Source organism: Bufo gargarizans, chromosome 1, assembly GCF_014858855.1.
Source record: "Bufo gargarizans isolate SCDJY-AF-19 chromosome 1, ASM1485885v1, whole genome shotgun sequence".
NCBI classification, from domain to species: Eukaryota; Metazoa; Chordata; class Amphibia; order Anura; family Bufonidae; genus Bufo; species Bufo gargarizans.
Genome location: NC_058080.1, coordinates 755792639 through 755816428, shown reverse-complemented (window position 1 = coordinate 755816428; position 23790 = coordinate 755792639). Strand labels below are relative to the sequence as shown.

At 47.5% G+C, this 23790-nt stretch overlaps 1 protein-coding gene and 2 non-coding genes across 3 annotated transcripts; all 3 read right to left on the bottom strand.

Annotated features, from left to right (window-relative positions):
* Positions 1-6551: 6551 nt before the first annotated feature.
* On the bottom strand, positions 6552-10257 carry RPL37 (ribosomal protein L37). Its single transcript, XM_044293619.1, has 4 exons — positions 10189-10257; positions 9383-9518; positions 8784-8868; positions 6552-6689 (listed from the first exon to the last, which is right to left on the bottom strand). The coding sequence occupies exons 1-4, from the start codon at positions 10189-10191 to the stop codon at positions 6620-6622; spliced, it is 294 nt and encodes a 97-aa protein (XP_044149554.1). The 5' UTR covers positions 10192-10257; the 3' UTR covers positions 6552-6619.
* LOC122925306 lies at positions 6765-6841 on the bottom strand. Its single transcript, XR_006387615.1, has one exon. It is a non-coding gene; the product is annotated as a small nucleolar RNA SNORD72 (small nucleolar RNA).
* On the bottom strand, positions 9592-9669 carry LOC122925307. The gene has a single exon (XR_006387616.1). It is a non-coding gene; the product is annotated as a small nucleolar RNA SNORD72 (small nucleolar RNA).
* Positions 10258-23790: the final 13533 nt, after the last annotated feature.

Here is a 23790-nt window from a genome sequence, read left to right as displayed (position 1 = left end):
TCCCTTTCACAAGGGGTTAAAGCAGAAAATGCACCCCAGTATTTGTTCCCCATTCAGAAAACACCCCATATGTGCTTGTAGCCTGCTGTATGGGCGCACAGCAGGCAAACAGCAAGACATGGATTTTAGGTGCCATGCCGCTATAAAAAAAAAATCCTGAGGTCCCTAAAAATTTTAAACCCCAAGAAGTGACCCCATTTTGGAAAGAAAACCTTTGTATGAACATTTTAAGGGGTGGAAAGGGCACTTTGGACCTAACAGTTGTCTCACAGAAAAGAATATGTAGTGGTTGTTGGAAAGTGGATCTGTAAGCGAGGTGGACTAAATCAGAGATATAAAGTGGAAACATTACAGGGAGCATAAAGGATGAAATTGAATGAATACTCCATGGATGAGTGGTGGATTCTGAAGCACTCCTGCATGCACAGGCCGGGTTTTTCAGTGGTAAATGGTGTCTTTCCTTATCCCCCTTTTGTGACACACCCTGACTCTTTTTGGGGTCCTTCTCTTCCTTGCTGTCTGGGGGACTTGACCTGGAAAATGTTGCCCTGGTACGACACGGGCACCATGACTTCCAGAAGTACTGGGACCCTCCCCGGCCTGGGTTTGAAAAGTAAGGGCCTTTATAACCACCTCTTGGAAGGAAACTGTGGCCTGCAGATTGAAATAGCACGTACGCGTTATTGCACATTGCCATCTGTACAATGTGTATGCCCAGCTTTTTGTACCACACTCGTTTTCCATGTGGCACTGTAGGGCTTCAGAAGTTGATCTGAAAGGTCCACCCCTCCCATGTGCCTGTTGTAGTCCAGGACACAAACTGGTTTGGGGGTAGTGGTACCTAGTACAGGGGCAGGGGAGCTGTTGTTAGTGTGAATGGTGGTCAGTACTATGACGTCCCTCTAGTCCTTGTACTTAACCACCAGCATGTTCTCATGGAGGAGAGCGCTACTTTCACCCACTCAGTGGTTGCCCTACCAGGGATCTAGGGAGGCCTCTCAGATTTTTTTGCGCACTGTGCCGCAAGCCACAGTACAGACGGTCAAATGTCCCGTCGTTTTTGGGTGGGCACTGTGCATTGTCGTTGTAGTGTAGGAATTTCCTAATTGACTCAAATCGCTTCCGGGTCATGGTCTGACTGTAAATTGGAGTCTGGTAGAAAACGGCAAAACTTCAATATTGTCTAATGTTTTTTTTTTTTTTTTTTTACAACGCCCATATGAAGCACGATTTCCCAAAACTTCACCATCTCTGCTGCACTCACTGGGGTCCAACCTAGGGGTCTATCGTATGACGATGTAGGGTTCTGATCAATAAATTGTTGGGTGTATAGTTTTGGGCCACCATTACATTTACAAAATCTTCAAAGATTTTGAAAAAAAAATCTAGTTCAGTGGAGCCCGCAGAGTCTATCTGTATTCCGGAGCTGCCCTCAAAATACAGAATTTGGGGCTGCTAATTGTCATGGGGTGGGGTCCATATGGGCTCACTCTGGGGGGCTGCCTCCCTGGGGCGCCTTCTAGAGGGTCCCTCATCAACGGATGATGATGAGGGGGTAGAGGAAAGTGGCATCCTATTCTCCCTCACTGGCAGACTCAGTATCGGAGGGAAGCATGGCATATGCCTCTTCAGCTGAGTATACTCGTTGGGATGGATGGGCCACTTATTTTATTGGGGTGTGTATGTAGTGTTCACACGTGAAGGGGCTTGTAATAAATTTTAAATTAAGTTTAAAATAAAAAAAATAAAAAAAGAAAAACATTAGTAAAGAAAAAAGTTTTCTGCTCAAAAAAAAAAACTGCCTAAAAATTTACTTACCTGTGTGTGTGTGTGTATATATATATATATACAGTACAGACCAAAAGTTTGGACACACCTTCTCATTCAAAGAGTTTTCTTTATTTTCATGACTATGAAAATTGTAGATTCACACTGAAGGCATCAAAACTATGAATTAACACATGTGGAATTATATACATAACAAAAAAGTGTGAAACAACTGAAAATATGTCATTCTAGGTTCTTTAAAGTAGCCACCTTTTGCTTTGATTACTGCTTTGCACACTCTTGGCATTCTCTTGATGAGCTTCAAGAGGTAGTCACCTGAAATGGTCTTCCAACAGTCTTGAAGGAGTTCCCAGAGATGCTTAGCACTTGTTGGCCCTTTTGCCTTCACTCTGCGGTCCAGCTCACCCCAAACCATCTCGATTGGGTTCAGGTCCGGTGACTGTGGAGGCCAGGTCATCTGGCGCAGCACCCCATCACTCTCCTTCATGGTCAAATTGCCCTTACACAGCCTGGAGGTGTGTTTGGGGTCATTGTCCTGTTGAAAAATAAATGATGGTCCAACTAAACGCAAACCGGATGGAATAGCGTGCCGCTGCAAGATGCTGTGGTAGCCATGCTGGTTCAGTAATGCCTTCAATTTTGAATAAATCCCCAACAGTGTCACCAGCAAAGCACCCCCACACCATCACACCTCCTCCTCCATGCTTCACGGTGGGAACCAGGCATGTAGAGTCCATCCGTTCACCTTTTCTGCGTCGCACAAAGACACGGTGGTTGGAACCAAAGATCTCACATTTGGACTCATCAGACCAAAGCACAGATTTCCACTGGTCTAATGTCCATTCCTTGTGTTCTTTAGCCCAAACAAGTCTCTTCTGCTTGTTGCCTGTCCTTAGCAGTGGTTTCCTAGCAGATATTCTACCATGAAGGCCTGATTCACACAGTCTCCTCTTAACAGTTGTTCTAGAGATGTATCTGCTGCTAGAACTCTGTGTGGCATTGACCTGGTCTCTAATCTGAGCTGCTGTTAACCTGCGATTTCTGAGGCTGGTGACTCAGATGAACTTATCCTCCGCAGCAGAGGTGACTCTTGGTCTTCCTTTCCTGGGGCGGTCCGCATGTGAGCCAGTTTCTTTGTAGCGCTTGATGGTTTTTGTGACTGCACTTGGGGACACTTTCAAAGTTTTCCCAATTTTTCGGACTGACTGACCTTCATTTCTTAAAGTAATGATGGCCACTAGTTTTTCTTTACTTAGCTGCTTTTTTTCTTGCCATAATACAAATTCTAACAGTCTATTCAGTAGGACTATCAGCTGTGTATCCACCTGACTTCTGCACAACGCAACTGATAGTCCCAAACCCATTTATAAGGCAAGAAATGCCACTTATTAAACCTGACAGGGCACACCTGTGAAGTGAAAACCATTTCAGGTGACTACCTCTTGAAGCTCATGAAGAGAATGCCAAGAGTGTGCAAAGCAGTAATCAAAGCAAAAGGTGGCTACTTTGAAGAACCTAGAATATGACATATTTTCAGTTGTTTCACACTTTTTTGTTATGTATATAATTCCACAGGTGTTAATTCATAGTTTTGATGCCTTCAGTGTGAATCTACAATTTTCATAGTCATGAAAATAAAGAAAACTCTTTGAATGAGAAGGTGTGTCCAAACTTTTGGTCTGTACTGTATATATATATATATATATATATATATATATATATATATATATAAAATAACTATACTGTATATTTAGATAAAGCCCTAACTACAATTTTATTCTTAAAAAAAAAGTCACAGCTCGCACGCAGAAAAAGTGGTGCAGAGCTGAAAAAGTGCAAAAAAATAAAGACCCAAAAAAGCACACGGACCAAATGGCATCAATAAATAAAAAAAAGACCGGGGGGGGGGGGGGGGGGGGGGGCGGCGACAGGGGGTTGTTTAGGGATCTGGAACAGCTGCAAATGAAAAAAAAAAAAAAACTGTGCAGCAATTCCAGATATTTTTTTCTTCTTTCAGCAGGAAAGGGTTAAAAGCGCAGTAAGCCAACACAGAACCTCTCTGCACGCAGTCACCAGCTAGAATGGCTGCATGCAGGGAGGTTCTGCCCTTTCCTGTGCAGCTACAGCACTGCCATTGGCTGGAGCGTTGTTCCAGCCAATCGCAGCGCTGGCAGGGGACCCAAAACACTGGTGTCTCCTGCGTCACCTCGGAGGAGATCGGTGCTAACCAATTCACACAGCTGTATACAGCTCACGGTGCTGCGATGTGCCGGTCAAATCGCAGCGCTTGGAGCTGCAGGGAAGGCGGTGCAGCCCCATGGTGCCCTTACCAAACATGGCTGCCTGCCGGTAAGAGCAGCCAGGGTGCCCCCGATTGTTCCCTAGCGCACCTTGCGGGTCCTTAAGGTGTTATCTAATTTCTCAATGTCCCCAAGTGCCAGGCCCCTCACCGGAAATATACTTACCCCGCTTCTCCCTGCACACAGATGAAAACATCTGGTGTCGAGCCTCCCTAGCATCGCGGGTGACGCCTGACTCCGTCTGCCCCCTCAGACATCGGATGTTTTCACCCTTGTGCAGGGAGAAGCCAGAGCGGCGCCAGTATATTACCGTTTTTTTGGTGCTATTTGAACCCCTTACACTCTTATTATGGTCCAGTAATTCCTTCCCCCCCCCCACCACATACATCATGAAGTTTTTATTTTCCCCATATAAGGGCTTCTTATTGTAGGATACGTTTTTTATTCTCACCATTTTAAGATTGATGTAATATCCTGAAAAAATAAAATTGTTTCTCAACCCCCCCATTCCATATCCGATACATAGTGGCCTCCCAAATTCCCTTTTACGCTGGCCTAGTCTAAGCGCTTTATGGGTTTCCTGTGCCGTACAGAGGTCCCCAGACTGGCAGAAGAACCAGCCCGGGTTGTTTAATTCCTTAGATGCAACCCTCAATGGCAACCAAGTCTTCTAAGTGGCTTAGTGGGACAGAGCCTCCTCTAGTTCCCCTTGCATCCCATGAATGAAATCGCAGGGTGCCAACGTCTTCACATAGCAGCTTTGGGCCTAAGGAAGGTCTCGGGCTTGCCTGCAGTGTATTCTCAGCTGATCACTGTCCGTATCGCACTGGTAGTATAACGCTTTAGCAGTACAACGTATAACCGATAAACCGTTCACCTGCAAGTCTCCTCGGTGGACTAGTAAACTGTTAAAATCAAAACATTAACTAATTTGAAATCAAAAAGATAATCTTTAAAATAAAAAAATTGGAAAGTAAAACCTCACTACACAATTAGTGTAATTCATCCCATACAGTGAAAATAGCATATATATTTTTTAAAGATGTTGTACCCTAAAATTGGGCCATTAAAAAGTACAGCGCTATCACTTGAGGAAGAAAAAAAAAAAGCGCAACAGTCTGGTCACTAAGGGGTTAATATGTATAGCAATGTGCACACCCAACTACTGAGGTGGTCGCACATGCTCAGTTCCATCACACACCCTGAGCTGTGATCGGGAAAGAAATGACTCTGTTTGCAAGAATCCCACTGCAGTGTACATGTATGGCACATGCCAGGAAAGGGGTGACCCTGCGGACCACCCATCAGGCCCAGGATCCGAGACTGGTGTTACCATTGATGGTACCGCTCTGCTCACCACCTCCATGGGTCTACCTGAGATGACTTGGGACATCTGCTACCTGTCAGTTCCATAGGCTGAGCGACGCAGCAGCAGAATGAACGTGTAAGGCTACTTATGCTTCCGTTTTGTCCCCATTCATTTTCAATAACAAGCTGTGTTTCTCTGTCCGCGATGTGGTGCGGAGCAAGATGTCCTGACACACAATGTAAGTCATGGGGGGTGGATCGGTTTTCTCGGACACAATAGAAAACGGATCCGTCCCCAAATGACTTTAAATGGGATTTAATGACGGATCCATCTTGGCTATTTTAAAGAGAATACAACCAGATCAGTTCATAACGGATGCAGACAGTTGCATTGTCAGAATGGAAGCGTTTTTGCTGATTCAGCAAAAACGCTGGTGTGACGATAGCCTAAGCCGCACATGGCGACCTGCTGCCCCAACAGCAAATACATAGATACGGGGAAGGTTTATTGTCCAGGAAAAAAACTCCCAATAGGGGTGGGCGATATGGCCTAAAATCTATATTATGATATAATTTTAAGCATGTGCGATATACCGTATATCGCAATATATTGTTTTCTATATTAAGGGGGGGGGGGTTAAACTTTTTTTTTTAATAACCATTAGCCACCTTAAGGGCTACAACCCTTGTCATATTCACCCTAATAGAGCTCTATTAGGGTGAATAGGACTTTACACTCTCCCTGCTGCCCTGTGCATACAACAGCAGGGAGCTGACCATGGCAGCCAGCCTCATCCCGCCCCCCAGCATTACACCCTGGTGGCCGCCAGGCGCTCCTTCTGTCTGTGCGGAGCATTGCTAATGCTTATAGCTCACGTGCACCGTGCCCGCTCCTTCTCATAGGTCTGTGCGGCGCACGCGAGTATAATGCTGCTCACTGACATACCATGGCAGCCAGGACTTCAGTAGCATCTTGGCTGCCATGGTAACCAATCGGTGCCGCTCCGTAGTCATATCGCAGTCCGCCGATATGCACAAAATCCATATCGTGGCACAAATTTATATCGCACATCGCCTACACCTAACTCCCATCAGACGTTCCCACATTCATACCTGAAGAACCAGCGAGCAAAGCATCAGAAAACATGTCATACACAAACCAAGAGAACGCACAGGGGAGCAGACACTTTTTTAGCAACATTTATTTTAACAAGTTTCTGTCCTTATGAAGAGCTGGAAGCGGCAACTGCGGCCCTCTTGGGTTTGGGTGTCGTGCCTTCGCGGAAACCATTTCTGTAAGGGGGGGGAGGAAACAGACAAGCGTTACAGAAAACCATCACAGACAGAGGAGAGGCGGCGACGCTGAGCCGCTTATCTCAGTTACAATGTGGAATCATTGGATGTCATAAGTTCAGACATTTATTGAGAAACATCATAGATAAGCAGAAGAGTTTATCACAGGACCCTGTGTGCACCACGCTGTGCCCTGTCCTGGCTTGACTAGATGCAGTGTCTGAACACCGATGTAGATGGGGACCTGGATCCAAAGTCCCTGGGGGTGGGGGGGCTGGGGGGGGGGGGGGGGGGTTATACAGTCCCCTCTCCTCACTGCAGGACCACTGATCAGCACACCTGCAACTTCGGGATTCAAGGGGAGTTCTGGTGTTATAATACAGATGGGTCAATATCACATGGGTGGGGTCTGACTGCACCCCCACTGACAAGTTTGAGGGGTGCAGGACCCCACTGACCAATCCTGAAGACAGGCCATCAATAATAAAGAGGTTATCCAATTTCACAAACAGACCCCCATGTGCCGGCCCCTCACAGGTAATATTCTTACCCCGCACCGCTGCTTCTCCCTGTACACTGCTGAAAACATCCAGTGTCGGGGACGTTTTTTATCTGTGTACAGGGAGGAAAAACGGCGCCGGGAGCGGGGTAAGTATATTGTGAGGGGCCCGGCACATGGGGAAACTCTTTGCGAAATTGGATAACCCCTTTAACCCCGAAAACTTCAAGGCAAACTAGGCAGATGTGACATATCTAGCGGGAAAAGCTCTTTAGAGTTAATAAGAGTCTGCAGGAACCCAACCCAATAACGTGCAAGACAGCCAAAGATCTGCAGAGGACGTATTCAGTATTGGGGGCGAAATCAGCAACCTCTGGCACTCTGGCTGTGGAGAGACTACAATTCCCAGCAGGCACACTTGTTTGCCAGTTCTCAGGGCTCACAGAAATGGAACATGCTGGGAACTGTAGGCTGGTGGCTGAACCACCAATGAATGAATGGCTGGTCAACCATCGCATGCACCATACTGGTAGTAACTGGGCACAATACGCGCCAAAACATTCTTTCAAGGAGAAACAGTTTCCCGCTGCAGCTGTTTCATAGCGATATATAATGCAGCGAGTGCCTATATGATGGCGGATCTATTGTACTGTTCTCACATGTACATAACAGAACCGCGATCAGACAAGAACTATTATCACTGTGATACAGCGAGATCAGAGCAGTCGCCGTCTGTCCGGGAGATGCAGCCAATCTACGCTGTGTGTGAACGCTCGATGCAAGATTCTGACAGGTTGTATAGTGGGGCACCATAGGACCGTCAACATCAGGGACCGTTCTAACAAAACAGGACACATTAAAAGACCCGTACTGATGGCCCATCAATAGATGACTCCGGGGGTCTGACTCCTGGTATCCCCCTGATCAGTTGTTAGAAAAGGCCCAGCGCTCTGAGCTGCAGCCAGCGATATCGCGTTCATCAACACAAGGTATTGAGGAGGTTTGCCGAGTGCAGTGGCCTCCTGGCAGCTTACCAACCACAGCGCCATCCCCTGCATAGTGGCCGTTCGGTAATGTAGCTCAGCCATATTAACTTGTACAGGACCGAGCTGCTCGTAGGCCATGTGACCGATCGACGAGGAGGGGCCATCAATAAGTAAGTCTTAGAAAACCCCTTTTTAGGATAATGGCTAGAGAGGAGCAAATCGAAACATCCTAAGTTGAATCTCATAAAACTGTTTCAATACTGTACGGGGCAAGCGCTCCGTACAGTATTAGAATGTATTGGCTGCGATGAGCCGAAGTTACTACTTCATGAAGTCTCGCGAGACTTCATGAAGTAGTAACATCAGCTCATCAGAGCCGATACATTCTAATACTGTACGGAGCGCTCACTCCGTACAGTATTAGAACAAAGTTTTATGCGAATCGACTACGGATGCTTCGCTCCTCCCTAGCCGTTATCTTAAAGGGGGTTTCTAAGACTTACTTATTGATGGCCCCTCCTCGTCGATTGGCAGTTCATCTGTCACTTGGCCTACGATTCGCTCATCCCTAATAATGGCAGAACACGCCAGTTCCCCGCACACACTTACTTGAATCTGCGGTAGACAACCTTCAAGTGCCGCATGCGGCCAGTGCCGGTGGTGTTGCGTCTCTTGGCCTTCGCACTCCAGTTGTCTAAAAAAACAAACACACAAAACAAAATGAATGCCAATAAATATCACAGGACCATCCCGTACCCCGCTATCTGACCAGCTGCAGCCTGGGTAAACCAGAAGGAACATGGGACACAGGACCAGAGCTGCAGCTGCGAGCATCCACAGAGCCACTCATCGGTTCACTCGCTCGTCCAACGCAAGATTTTACTTGTGTCACTGTTAACAGGGTATTCCGTTTAAAGAAGCTACTCCCTATCCACAGGATAGGGAGTCAACTATCACATTGATAGGGTCCTAATGGATCACGAGAATAGGAGCCCCCCTGAAAAGAACATGTCAGTCGGAAAAGTGCCACCGCTCCATTCATTACCATGAGGGCACCGCACTCCCACTGAAATGAACGGGGTGGGGGGCACCATGGGGTTAACAGGACCCCCACAGATCTGATAGCCATCCCCCATCCTGTGGATATCCACGTTACAATACACCAGCCGTTACAGGTCACATCCCCTTCAATAGCTCGGGGTACTCACACTTTCTCTTGCGCTTGGCGGGGTAGCCGCACTTGCCGCAGGTAGACTTCTGCAGATGGTAGGCCTTGGACCCGCAGCGACGGCACAGAGTGTGCGTCTTATTGCGGCGCTTTCCGAATGACGAGGTCCCCTTCGTCTAGAGCAAAACAAAAAGGCACGCAGTGAGACGGCGGACGAGAGAGCGCAGCTCCGGCTGCCCGAGAGCGCGGCATTCATCTCAGAGACAGAAGAGAAATCAGCGGAAGTCATCTGTTCAGACATTTACTACAGAACATCACCGATAAATGCACCAGGACAGGCGAGAGCTGCGGGGGCGTTAGTGTGCTCCGAAAAAAATACTCTGCCTTTCAATTTAGCATCATTTTCAACACCTCTGCAGTCAGTGAATAGAAACACTCCTAAAAAACAAAACCTGAACTTCCACAGCTGAGGATTTGTTACAATTGTATCCAGAAAACAGCCTTGACTCCGGACTGCAGCAAACTAGCAGAGGGAGAAGCCTCTGGAGGTAAACATCCACTGACAGCAAGTAGAGATCTTGATAATGCAGTCATAGGGGCCCCAGCAGCATTAACCATGTAAGGCCGGTGGTAGATTGCACCATAGGCAGAGCCCAGGAGCCAGGGCAGAGGGGAGAAGAGAGCGGCCTCCCCACAACACGGCACTAAAGCCGCCATCTGCCCCAAACCCCGCACCAATAACTGGCCCCCGCCACTGCCGCCCGCAGACAACAGGAAGGCGTCCCGCCAGGACGGGATAGAGGCCGATGGCAACGGATTCAACGGCCCTGACACCATGACACTCACCATCTTGCCCAGCGGCCGATACGATAGAGACCGGAACTAGGGAAAGACTTCCGCTATATCAGCGGCAAGTACTTCCGGGACGGCGCGACGTCACAAGACAGCGCCATCTTGGAAATGGGCAAACAGCCCATATCTTCCCAAAAATGTGTAATACCCAGATCCCACGCTCTGAACAAAATGGCACAAAGTGATTTACTAGTGTACTTACCTCTAGTGAACAAACTCATGACTGAGGGGTGCCAGTCCTGGATGAGTGATAAATGTTAGACCTGGTTGCCAGTTGAGGGAGATTATATGAAGCGGGGAATAGGCAGTGGACTGCAGAAAATTCTGGATTTATGCCCAACCTATTTGTATAGGTCACCCCCTCCCAACCACCATCCCTACCAATGGAATTTTAATCATATGACCTTCCTTCAGCACAACCTAAAATAAATACAGACCACAAATACAATATGGACCCCCCAACTATGTCCAAACCAGACCAAATATATACAGACTCCACCCCCTTTAAATAGACCCTAACCTGACCAGCACTTATACAGACCCCCTTCATACAGACTGCCAGACAAGACCTCCCTTTATTGAGACCCCCAGTATAAAGACCCCATGACAGACCTTTATAGATTCCCCTCCCTAGAAAGACCCCAGACCCCCTATACAACAGACACCAGACCCCCTGTACATAGACCCCAGACCAGACCCCCTGTATACAGACCCCAGATCAGACCCCCTGTATACAGACCCCCAGATCAGACCCCAGACCAGACCCCCTGCATACAGACCCAAGATCAGACCCCCTGCATACAGACCCCAGACCAGACCCCCTGCATACAGACCCCAGATCAGACCCCCTGCATACAGACCCCAGATCAGACCCCCTGTATACAGACCCCAGATCAGACCCCCTGTATACAGACCCCAGATCAGACCCCCTGTATACAGACCCCAGATCAGACCCCCTGCATACAGACCCCAGATCAGACCCCCTGCATACAGACCCCAGATCAGACCCCCTGTATACAGACCCCAGATCGGACCCCCTGTATACAGACCCCAGATCAGACCCCCTGTATACAGACCCCAGATCAGACCCCCTGTATACAGACCCCAGATCAGACCCTCTGCATACAGACCAGACCTTTGTACAGATCTCCCTGTATACAAGCATAAATGCGGATAATAGAGTCACATTGTCACCCTATTCATTTCTATGCTAGCACCGCCACACTGCGATCCTTGTGCGCGATCTTGAGACCACGATCGACGTGTAGCTGAACCCTAAGGCCTCATGCACACGGCCATTCCGTGCATTGGGGACCACAATTCGTGGCCTGGACGGATCCAGACCCATTTAACTTCAATGGGTCTGTGAACCGTCCGCACCACAAAAAAATAGAACATGTTCAATTATTTTGCGGTGCGGAGGCACGGACAGAAACACCACAGAAGTACTCCGCAGTGCTCCCGTGCCTCCATTCTGCACCGCAGCTCTGGATTTCGGACCCATTCAAGTGAATGGGTCCGCATCCGTGATGCGGCGAGCACACGGCCAGTGCCCGCATATTGCGGCCCCGCTATTTGCGGGCCGCAATACGGCCACGGCATGAGGCCTAAGTGTGATCAACTTCTCCATCTCAGAGTAGGTGGACATGGAGTTTTTTCCGTGCTGAAAAAAATTGGATGCAGAACCCGCGTTCAGGGTACGTTCACACACAATTTTTTAGCATGGGTTTCAACACAGATTCGGTGACGAAAACTGCGGCAAATCTGCGCTGTAAGGCTGTGGTGCAGTTCATGCGGCTGAAGATTTTTCCCGTGCGTTTTTTTCAGGATGTGTTTTTTTATTCCAACACACTTTTTTTATTCCACGTTTTTACATGGTTTTTCATCCTATCCATTTCAATGGAAACTCCGAACGTGGAATCCACATCACGCTATGTCCACATGGGATTTTTTTCGCGAGGTGGATTTTGGCACAGATTCTGCCCCCAAAAACCCCAGCAAAAGCGCTTGCAATTATCTCTAGTGAACTAAAGAAACTGTCCCTTCTTAAAGGGGATGTCTCGCTTCAGCAAGTGGCATTTATCATGTAGAGGAAGTGAACACAAGGCACTTACTAATGTGTTGGGATTCACAATATATTGCCTCCGTGGCTGGCTGGATTCATTTTTCCATCGCATTATACACTGCTTGTTTCCATAGTTACGACCACCCTGCAATCCAGAAGCGGTGGTCGTGCTTGCACACTATAGGAAAAAGCTTCGGTCTACACTCACTCCCGCAGTCCCAGCCACCAGAGAGGCCGGCCCTTTTTTTCTATAGTGTGCAATCATGACCACCGCTGCTGGATTTCAGGGTGGTCGTAACCATCGAAACGAGCGGTGTATAATGGACAATCACAATACATTAGTAAGTGGTTTGTATTCACTTCCTCTACATGATAAATGTCACTTGCTGAAGTGAGACGACCCCTTTAAGTCCTGGACTACTCCTTTAATTCAGAATCCGCGTCCAGATCGGAGTAAGGCCACATGTACACTGCCGTGCCGTTATTTTGCGGTCCGCAAACCCGCAAAAAACGGAAGCCGCCGTGTTGCCTTCCACAAATTGTGGAACAGAACGGGAGCCGGCACTATAAATGCCTATTCTTAGGACATGTTATATTTTTTTTGCGGGGCCTCGGAACGGAGCCACGGATGCGGACAGCACAAGGAGTGCTGTCCGCATCTTTTGCGGCCCCATTGAAGTGAATGGGTCCACATCCGAGCTGCCAAAACGGCGGCTCGGATGCAGACCCCAACATCGGCCGCGTGCATGAGGCCTAAGAAGCACATTCCACGTCAGTTTTTTTTACAGCACAGTGTGAACATACCCTCAATGGACATGGCGTTCCTTTTCTCTGCGGCACGGTTTTGGAAGCTGCCGTGCCATATGAATTAACAGGTATATGCCAAAATCTACGTAGAAAATAAACGTGTGGACGTACCCTAAGGCCTGGGCTACTCTGCGACTTTTTGTGGCGCGATTGATTGATTTTAACTATTGAACCACTGCTGCAGTCCGAATGAATACATTCAGTTGAGTGTATTCTTGTGATATGCAGCGGTCATTCAATAGTTAAAATCAATCAGTGGCGTCACAAAAAGTCGCAGTGTAGCCCAGGCCTACAGATACAGCATGTAATGCACAACCTCAACCAGCAGAGGGCGATATTTAAACGAGCATATAGGTTCATGGGTAGGCTACAAGTATACCGTAGACGAAACTACAACTCCCAGCATGCACACTTTCTTGGCTGTTATTGTACCTCCTGTAGAAAAGGCTACTTTCACACTGGCGTTATGGTTTCCGTTTGTGAGGTCCGTCATGGGCTCTCACACGCGGTCCAAAACGGATCAGTTTTGCCCTAATGCATTCTGAATGGTAAAGGATCCGCTCAGAATGCATCAGTTTGTCTCCATTCCGCTCTGGAGGCTGCTTGCAGCGTTTTGGTGTCCACCTGACGAAACTGAGCCAAACGGATCCGTCCTGGCACACAATGTAAGTCAATGGTGTTTTCTCTGACACAATAGAACTTTCAATGGAGTTCATGACGGATCCGTCTTGGCTATGTTACAGATAATACAAACGGATCCACCCAAAACGCGAGTGTGAAAGTAGCCTTAAAAGGAGGATTCTGGGAGTTGTAGTTTCAGAACAGCTGGAGTGCCAGAGGTTGCTGATCCCTGCCATAGCAGGCCGCGATGGGGACTAGCCTCCCTGGCGTCACCCGCGATGTTAGGGAGGCTTGTCCCCGTCGCAGCCTGCTATTTTCCGCACAACGGGGAGATGCATTGGCGCCCATGCGGGGATCAGAAGCAGGGTTGCCACAATTTCTTTCCTAATAGGACTGCTACTAATGAGCGCTTCCATTGCGGAGTGCTCATTAGTGCAGCCTTTACCCCTCCCCCATTAATAAAAAAAACCAAAAACACTCAACACCTCCATTTGCTCGCGCTGCTGACTGGAGGACAGGACCTGCGAGACGTCATCACGCTGGAGCGCAGGTCCTGTCCTGAGCTTCCAGTCAGCAGCGCAAGCAAATGGAGGGGGGGCATTATTGTTACTGGGGGACACTAATGAGGGCATTATTCTTACTGGGGGCACTAATGGGGGCATTATTCTTACTGGGGGGCACTAATGGGGGCATTATTCTTACTGGGGGACACTAATGAGGGCATTATTCTTACTGGGGGACACTAATGGGGCATTATTCTTACTGGGGGGCACTAATGGGGGCATTATTCTTACTGGGGGACACTAATGGGGGCATTATTCTTACTGGGGGACACTAATGGGGGCATTATTCTTACTGGGGGACACTAATTGGGGCATTATTCTTACTGGGGACACTAATGGGGGCATTATTCTTACTGGGGACACTAATGGGGACATTATTCTTACTGGGGGGCACTAATGGGGGCATTATTCTTACTGGGGGCCACTAATGGGCCCATTACTCTTACTAGGAGGCATTAATTCTGGGGGCATTAATATTACTGGGGGGCACTAATGGGGACAGTATTAATTCTTGGGAGCACTAATGAGGGCATTATTCTTACTGGGGGGCACTAATGGGGGCATTATTCTTACTGGGGGGCACTAATGGGGGCATTATTCTTACTGGGGGCCACTAATGGGCCCATTACTCTTACTAGGAGGCATTAATTCTGGGGGCATTAATATTACTGGGGGGCACTAATGGGGACAGTATTAATTCTTGGGAGCACTAATGAGGGCATTATTCTTACTGGGGGGCACTAATAGGGGCATTATTAATTATGAACAGCACTAATGGGGGAATTAATATTATTGGGAGCCACAGTATGATAGCATATTAGCGACTTAACACCCCATGTTAAGCCACGCCCCCACAACTACACCCCCTTTGGGATGTGGCTTAACTTGGCCGGTATTTTTTGTTGGGAAATGTGGCAACCCTAATTAGAAGTGACGCGGGTGCTGTCTGAATGAGGCCTATCTCATGTTACCCGATCCTTCTTATAGTTTCCCGGGTGGGGAGGGTTATACAGGCAGGAGCCCCAGGTTTGTGGATCCGCACTTCCGTTCCGCAAAAAAAAAAAAAGAACATGTGTCCTATTCCTGTCGGCAATTGCGGACAAGAAAAGGCATTTTCTATGAGAGCGATGTGCGGTCCGCAAACTGCGAAACGCACATTGCCGGTGTCCGTGTTTGGCGGACCTGCAAAACACATACGGACGTGTGAATAGACCCTAATACATAGGTGTGCTGGGTCCCCCTGAGCGAGTGTTGCTTCTTGTCCGGCCCTGGCCCTCCTCAAAAACTCTGATTTCTCTACTATGGAATTCCAGGATGTTTTTGCTAGCCCAGGCCGCCCCTTTAAGGCTGAGTTCACACGAGCGTGACAGATTAGGTCCGGGTGCGTTCAGAGTGCGTTCAGTTAAACTCGCACCATTTTGCAAGCAAGTTCAGTCAGTTTTGGCTGCAATTGCGTTTAGTTGTTCAGTTTTTTCCGCGCGGGTGCAATGCGTTTTGATGCGTTTTTCACGCGCGTGATAAAAAACTGAAGGTTTACAAGCAACATCTCCTAGCAACCATCAGTGAAAAACGCATTGCATCCGCACTTGCTTGCAGATGCAATGCGTTATTAACGCAGCCCCATTCACTTCTATGGAGCCAGGGCTGCGTGAAAAACGCAGAATATAGAACATGCTGCGATTTTAAAGCATTGCAGAAGTGATGCATGAAAAAAAACGCTCATGTACACAGCCCCATTGAAATGAATGGGTCAGGATTCAGTGCAGGTGCAATGCGTTCACCTACTGCATTGCACCCGCGCGGAAATCTCGCCCGTGTGAACGCAGCCTAAGAGGTTTTAACATTTCTTAGCTCCAGACCGAGACACCAAACGTGAACAAAGGTCAGGAGGACGTCTGGCCAAAAACAGCTTCAGCCTTATTTCTTTGGATGAAGACGTCTGGAGAAACCGGTGAACCCTGTTTGCAGAGCCTGAAGCCAAGACTATTACAAGAAGACGTGGGTAGTGCCCTGGTGCAAGGCTGCCGAGGAGACGTTTCTGGACGTTTGCCCCCTATAGCTGCTACGCAAAACCATCAACGCCCTAATTTATTGCACTTTGAAGTGTTAACGTGCACTGTGATTTCTGCCGTCGTTTACACGTACACTGGTTTATATTGCTAGACTGCATTTTATATATTTATTGATATATAACCTGTCCCTTTGCTCTGTATCTGCACCGCACTGTGGAAAGGGTAATGCACAGCTAGCTAATACTGAGAGACTTTGGGACTTTCTGGCCTGGGCACTGAGAAGTTACAAATCTTCCAGTTAGGGCTCGTTCACACGAACCTGTGCTGCCCGTTGCCGTATTGCGGACCGCATTTGCGGATCCGCAATACACGGGCACCGTTCCGTGGCCATTCCGCATCATGGATATAGAACATGTCTTATTCTTGTCCGTTTTGCTGGCAAGGATAGGCATTGTTACAATGGATCCGCCAAAAAAACAGATGCAATACGGATGCCAAAAGGACATCATCCGTATTTTTTTTGCGTATCAGTGTTTTGCAGACCGCAAAACACATACGGTTGTGTGAATGTAGCCTTAGGCCTCATGCACATGGCATGTATTGCGGGCCGCAAACAGCTTGAATGGGTCCGCAATCCGGAGCTGCAGGGCGGAAAGGAGTGCTTCCGTGGTGTTTCTGTACGTGCCTCCGCACCGCAAAAAAATAGAACTTCTTCAAGTTGAATGGGTCTGGATCTGTCGCGGCAGCCGCACGGATGATGCCCGTGCATTGAGGATCGCAAATTGTACGGAACGGCCGCGTGCAAGAGGCCTTACTGTAAGAGAATATGCAGAGCTAAGTTTTGGAGACAAAAAACAGACACAGTGGGGGGGAGATTTATCAAACTGGTGTAAAGTAGAACTGGCTTAGTTGCCCATAGCAACCATCAGATTCCACTTTTCATTAAAAGGCGAATCTGATTGGTTGCTATGGGTAACTAAGCCAGTTCTACTTTACACCAGTTTGATAAATCTCCCCCAATAAACTTTTTAACTGGTGTAGGGCTCATGCACACGACCGTTGTTGTTTTGCGGTCCGTTTTTCACTGATCCATTGTTTCGTATCGGAGGTTTTTTTCTCTCTGATTTATGTCCTCTTCAATTCCATTATTCCACAAAACATATCCGTATGGTTTCTGTATGCAATCAATTTTTTGCGGATCAGAAACAGTAACTTATTAATCACCAAACACATGAGCAATATGGGCTGGGCCTAGCATTTCTACAGTATGGATCCGCAAAAATACGGATAAAATACGGATGTGTTCCATGTGCGTTCCGTATTTTTTGTGGACCCATTGACTTGAATGGGGCCTCGGACTGTGATTTGCGGACAATAATAGGACATGCGCTACTTTTTTGCGGAACAGAAATACGGAAACGGAATGCACACGGAGTACCTTCCATTGTTTTTGCGGACCCATTGAAGTGAATGGTCCCGCATATGGTCTGCAAAAAAACCGGAACGGAAGTGGAAAGAAAATACGTTCGTGTGCATGAGCCCTTAGGCTAGTTTTACACCCCCGTGTGAATTCCAGCAGAGAACCGCCTGCCGGAATTCTCCTGGACCACGTTCTACTCAATGATCCGTACGCATTCCGGCAGACAATGTGGAGGATCGGCTGGACACAAACCGCTGTCTGGACGGATCCCAGCCTGACGGAGTTCACAGCGGAGGAGTGAAACTAGCCTTAGGCTACTTTCACATTAGCGTTTAAGTGACGGATCTCTAATTTTTTGCGGACCATATGCGGAACCATTCATTTCAATGGGTCCACAAAAAAAACTGAAGTTACTCCGTGTGCATTCCGTATGTCAGTATGTCCATTCCGCCAAAAAATAGAACATGTCCTAATATTGTCCGCATTACGGACACGGATAGTACTGTTAGGGGCCAGCTGTTCCGTTCCGTAAAAACCAGAATGCACACTGACGTCATCCGTATTTTTTGCGGACCGCAAAATACATACGGTCGTGTGCATGAGCCCTAACTGATGGAAATCACTGAGTAAACACTGACGTGTGAAGGAGGCTTTAGGCCTGTTTTACACTTGCGTTGTTAATTCCGGTATTAAGATCCGGCAGAGGATCTCAAAACCAGAATTAAACGCATCTGTTTTGATTTTGTACATCAGAATCCGTCACTAACTACATTGAAAGTCAATGGGTGACAGATCCGTTTAAAAAAAAGGCTGCACTTCTCCACTCCACCCCTCCCACTAGAAGGTTCTAGTTCAGATAGAAACTGTATATAAACTATATATATATATATATATATATATATATATATATATATATAAACTGAATATAAGAGCAGTTAGAGCCCCTAGTTGTCTGCAGGGGACCAGTGTTCAGTAGGAGAGACTCTGCCAGACTGCGCGAGTGACCAGAAGAAGACGCTGAGATGTTCGGTACTGCGTCACAGATCCAGGGTCGCCAGCCCTTTGGCCAGGGTACCAGCCTTCTAAAAGAAAGGGACAGGTCGCTCAGGCCTTTCCTCAGCACAGAACCTTCTTCTGCCAGGGAGGAGATTGGAGAAACCAGCTCAGTGCACTGCCCGTATTGTTTTGCACTTGACTTTCTCCAGTAAAGAAGCACACTGGTTTACTGCAGTCCCTGACTCTCTGCACTTATTTCCTATTAGGATGCACCACGCCTTACCACCCCTTCCGGAGAGCAGCAACATGTGGTGACACCTGTCCAGGGCGTGCTGTGCAGTGTTGGAACCACCCCAAACGGCTACTGGATCTCATGGGAAATCCACCTTAAAATTGTTTTCCAGCGAGAAAAAAAGAGCCACAAAATGTTAAGATGAGAAACTGTGAAGGTGTGTGATTAGCTGACCGGACCAGTACTGGGGGTGATTAGTGTATTGTCTGGTATGTAGTTGATCCTTCCCAGATTACACTGAATAGCAAGGGACTCTGGAAGATTTCAGCTCTGAAGCTGCAGAATGGTGAGTGCAACTCTGGAATATAATACATGACCGATGTAAGATGAGTGATGCCATGTATTGATAAATGGTAATAAGTGTCACGGGTAGTAGGATAGAGTGGAAGTGCACCCCCTGAGCTGCCACCCGGTCCGCTGTCCATGCCTACTTGCACCACCCACCCTAGGTGACGGGGCGCAACTGGGCGACAGTCCCTGACCTGCGTAAGTGCAAGCAGAGAGATAGAGACAGCAGGGAAGCGGACAGGCAATGAGACGCAGCACTAGAGCGGACAGAGAGGTAGAACAAGCAAGTACCTCCAAAAAGGGAAGGGGCAAGGCGGGTCAACTAGCTGAGGTCAGTCCAGGAGGTCACGTCGGTACAAGGCATGAGACAAGACAAAATCAGAAGGCAAGCCGAGGTCCAAAATCCTGGAGGTCACGTCAAGGTTCAGGGAGAAGGCAGAAGAGGTGTCAGGAAGCAAGTTAAGGGTCAATTCCAGAGGTTAGCAAAATAACAACTGTACACAGCCTAAGGGACGAAAATCACAGGCAACCTGTTGGCAGCAGGTTGCCTGTTTAAATAGTAAAGGGAAGGAGTCATGTGACGTGGCCAGCGTCACATGATCCCTCCTCCCTGACAGTAGCCGAGTGCCTAGCTCGGCGCTCAGCCCCAGCTAGGAGAAGTGCGGCTGAACGTCCCGCCTCCCCCGTCACCATGGCAACCGGGACGCCGCAGACAGGAGAGCGCAGCCAGGAGACTAGAATGTCCTGGCTGCCGCGAGATCGGAGGCCGGCGGCGGCGCAGGGAACAGGAAGCCTGCCATCTGCCTCTCGTGATAATAAGTAGGAAGAAAACTTGTAAAAAAAAAATTATTTTATTAAATACACCAATCATCTGTTACACCACAAAACTACCAGAGATGATGACAAATTTGCGGGGCCTGATGGCGCCTCCCACTCCCTGCCCTTGTCAATTCCCCTTTTCCCAGAAATGGCCAAAGAGATGTAAAAATTTAATTTGTGCAAAAAAAATAAAAATGTGCAAGTGCTTTTTAAAAAGTTGCAAACCTGGGGTGACGTAGGGGAATGGGAAACCTCTCCCCTACAGAGGAAGGCGCCCAGAGCTCCGGCACGCTGCGCTGTCAGAAAGATTTCAGAAAGACAAGAAACGCCGCCACCTAATGAACGAAAACTCCAGCAGTAAAAAAAAACACTTGTGTGACCTGCGTCTCATATTTCCCAAAGAACGTCAGCTGACATCTGACAAAAGTGCAGAAAAACTCTCCTGAAAACCTGTGTGTGAAAGCACACGTTGCAGAATACGTGCGGTTTTTCAGCACGGATTCCTGCGCAGAAAAACCGCAGTGTATTACAGTATCAGCAAAGTGTATGAGACTACACAAATCTTATGTACGCTTTGCATATTTTTTTTCCGTGCGCAAAATATTCTGACGTGCAATTTCAAATTAAATAACGTCAAATATGTTTGTGGTTTTGGCTGCAGATTTCACCCTTTTCAATGGAAGGGTGAGATCTGCGGCAAAACCGCAACAAAAACGCTGTTAGTCATTGCGGATTTTGGCGCGGATATGCCGCAGAAACGCACATAAATCCGCATGGATCTTATGAGAGCTCACCCGCGTGCAGCTGGCCTTAGGGTATATGTATACGGTGCCTTCTGTGCGCAGATTTTCATATGAAAAATCCTCAGTATAATAAATACAGCTGATTAGATTCGATTTTTCGAAATCTCGCGTACACAGTGTGAAAGTTTGCGGTCAAGATTTTGAAATCCGCAGCCGGTCAATTGTTTGTGCAGATTTAACATGGGAGCAAATCAGTGCAAAAATCCCCAAGTAACACCTGCATATTTTGGTGCGGAAATGCGAAATATAACAATAACAACAAAAAAATACTTACGGAAAATACCTCTTACTACCCTGCCTTGTGCATGTACCCTATGGCTGAGTTCACTAAGGATTTCTGCACAGAAAACTTGTCGGCATCCGCGCTGAAACCGCCTGCCATTGTTTTCAATGGCAATCCACACCGCCATTCATGCTGATTTTTTGAGTGTGGTTTTCCAGACCGCTCCAAGGGTGATCAGGCCCATTCTTAGCGTGGACACCACGGGAAACCACGACAGGAGTATGCTCACTGTTTAGCTCCAAAAACACGGCAAAAACCGCAGTGTGAGAACACAGTGGATGTTGTCAAACTGCACTGTGTGAACATAGCCCTAAGGCCTCATGCACACGACCGTTGTTGTGTCCCGTGTCCGTTGTTCGGTTTTCCGTGATTTTCTGCGGACCCATTGACTTTCAATGGGTCCGTGGAAAACTCGGCTAATGCACCGTTTGTCATCTGCGTCTGTGATCCGTGTTTCCAGTCCGTGAAAAAAATAGGACCTGTCCTATTTTGAGGTTTGCGGACCCATTGAAGTCAATGGGTCTGTGAAAAAACACGGAGGCACACAAGATTGTCATCCGCGTCTGTTTTTTTCCTATCATTTGCATGGCAAACTTGACTTAGATTTTTTTTTTACTTTCCTTCATGTCTGGTGATCCTCCAAAAATAAAGGAAGACACACGGAAACAAAAACGGACATGGATCACGGAACAACGGAACCCCTTTTTGCAGACCGCAAAAAAATACGTGCATGAGCCCTTAGGCCATCGTGGATTTTTGTGCTGCAAATGTGCAGTGCCGTACAGAACCAGCATGAGATCTTCACCCAGGCAGCCCCCCTGACTTAATCGCGCAGGGCAAAGGCATTTTTTGGAGATCCGGTGACGTACCGCGGCTCTCCATGAAGCTGCCAGGCGGAGGCTTCCGTCCCGGCAGTGTGTTCGGTGGCGTCACCGGCACTGATGGGCAGGCTTTAGCGCTGCTCTAGCCAGTAAAGCAGCTAGGGCAGCACTAAAACCCGCCCATCAGAGCCAGTGATGTCACCGAACACACTGCAGGGCAGAAGCCTCTGCTCGGCAGTGTGTTATTGTAAAAAAAAAAGAGCCCTTGCCCTGCGCGATCCAGCACAGGGCAAAGGAGAGCACCGGAGCATGAAATGCTCTGATGCTAACATCAGGGGGGCTGCCAGGGTGAACCTGGACAACCCCTTAAAGAAATAAGGGGGAGAGTTATCAGAACTGGTGCAAAGTAGAACTGGCTTAGTTGTCCATAGCAACCAATGAGATTCCTCCTTTCATTTTGGACAGCTCCTTTGGAACATGAAAGGAAGAATCTGATTGGTTGCTATGGGCTTTACTTTACACCAGTTCTTATAAATCTCCCGTGTGTATTACATGCGATTTTTGCCACAGAAACTGTTTCCAGGTGTAAATGTTAGTAAATTTGCACGCCCCAACTGATGAACACAGGTAAAATCGGCCGTGCGACTTAAAAAAAAGGGACTCACGATTGTTTCTATAACTAAAATAGTTGCGGTCCTTTATTAACTTGCCGTGCGACAATATTTAGTCACATGGGCGGTTTTTCACCGGGTTCGGCAGTTGGATGAGCCTTAATAAATGACCCCCATTTAGTTTGCTGGTCTTGCAGATTTTTTGCACGCAAATTCCCAGATGGAGAATTAGCATCGCGTCCACGATGTGCGAACATACCCTTAGGATTAGGGCTCATGCACATGAATGTATTTTTTGTCCGTATCCACTTCGTTTTTGTTTTGTTTTGTAGCCCGTATGTGGAAGCATTAATTTCAATGGGGCCGCAAAAAAACGGAAATAACTCAGTGTGCATTCTGTGTCTGTGTGATGTCCGCAAGTCTATTCCGCAAAAAAAATAGAACACGTCCTATGTTTGTCAAGGACAGGCATTGTTACCTTGGATCCGCAAAAAAAAACGATGTAACACAGACGTCATTAGTTTTTTTTTGTTTTGTTTTTGAGGATCCGCGTTTTGTGGACTGCAAAATACGTACGGTCATGTGCATGAGCCCTTATGCAGAGTTTTTACGCATGGATTTACGTAATACAAAGTGTATGAGAACAGGGACCCCAGGGACACTCTGTGGATTAGGAAATCTGTAGCGTGGCGATTGTTGAGCGGAGCGGGCGCCATATAAACCAGGTGCCTGCTTTCTTACAGCAGACACCAGCGGCTAATGTCCACGACCGGCGGTAATGCCAATCGCGGACATTTTACCCCTCAGGTACCATGGTCAATCCTGACCACGGCATGTGAGCGCGCTAGAAACTGAAAGCGCGATCTTCTGGTTATGCTTCAGCTTGTTAAAGTTCCCTATAGAAACTATAAATAAAAGTGTAAAAAATAAATAAAAATTTATAAAGTTTTTACAAAAAAAAGGTCAAACAACCGCCCTTTCCCCAAAATGAGAATAAAAAATGTAAAAAAATAAAATTTAAATTACACATCATGGGTATCGCCCCATGCATAAATGCCAGTACTATCAAAATCTAAAAGTATTAATCCCATACGGAAAAAAAGGCAAAACGAAAAAAAAAAGGGTCAAAATGGCCGATTTGCAATTTTTTGGTCGTTTCTCCTCCCACAATTTTTTTTACAAAAAGTAAGCAAAA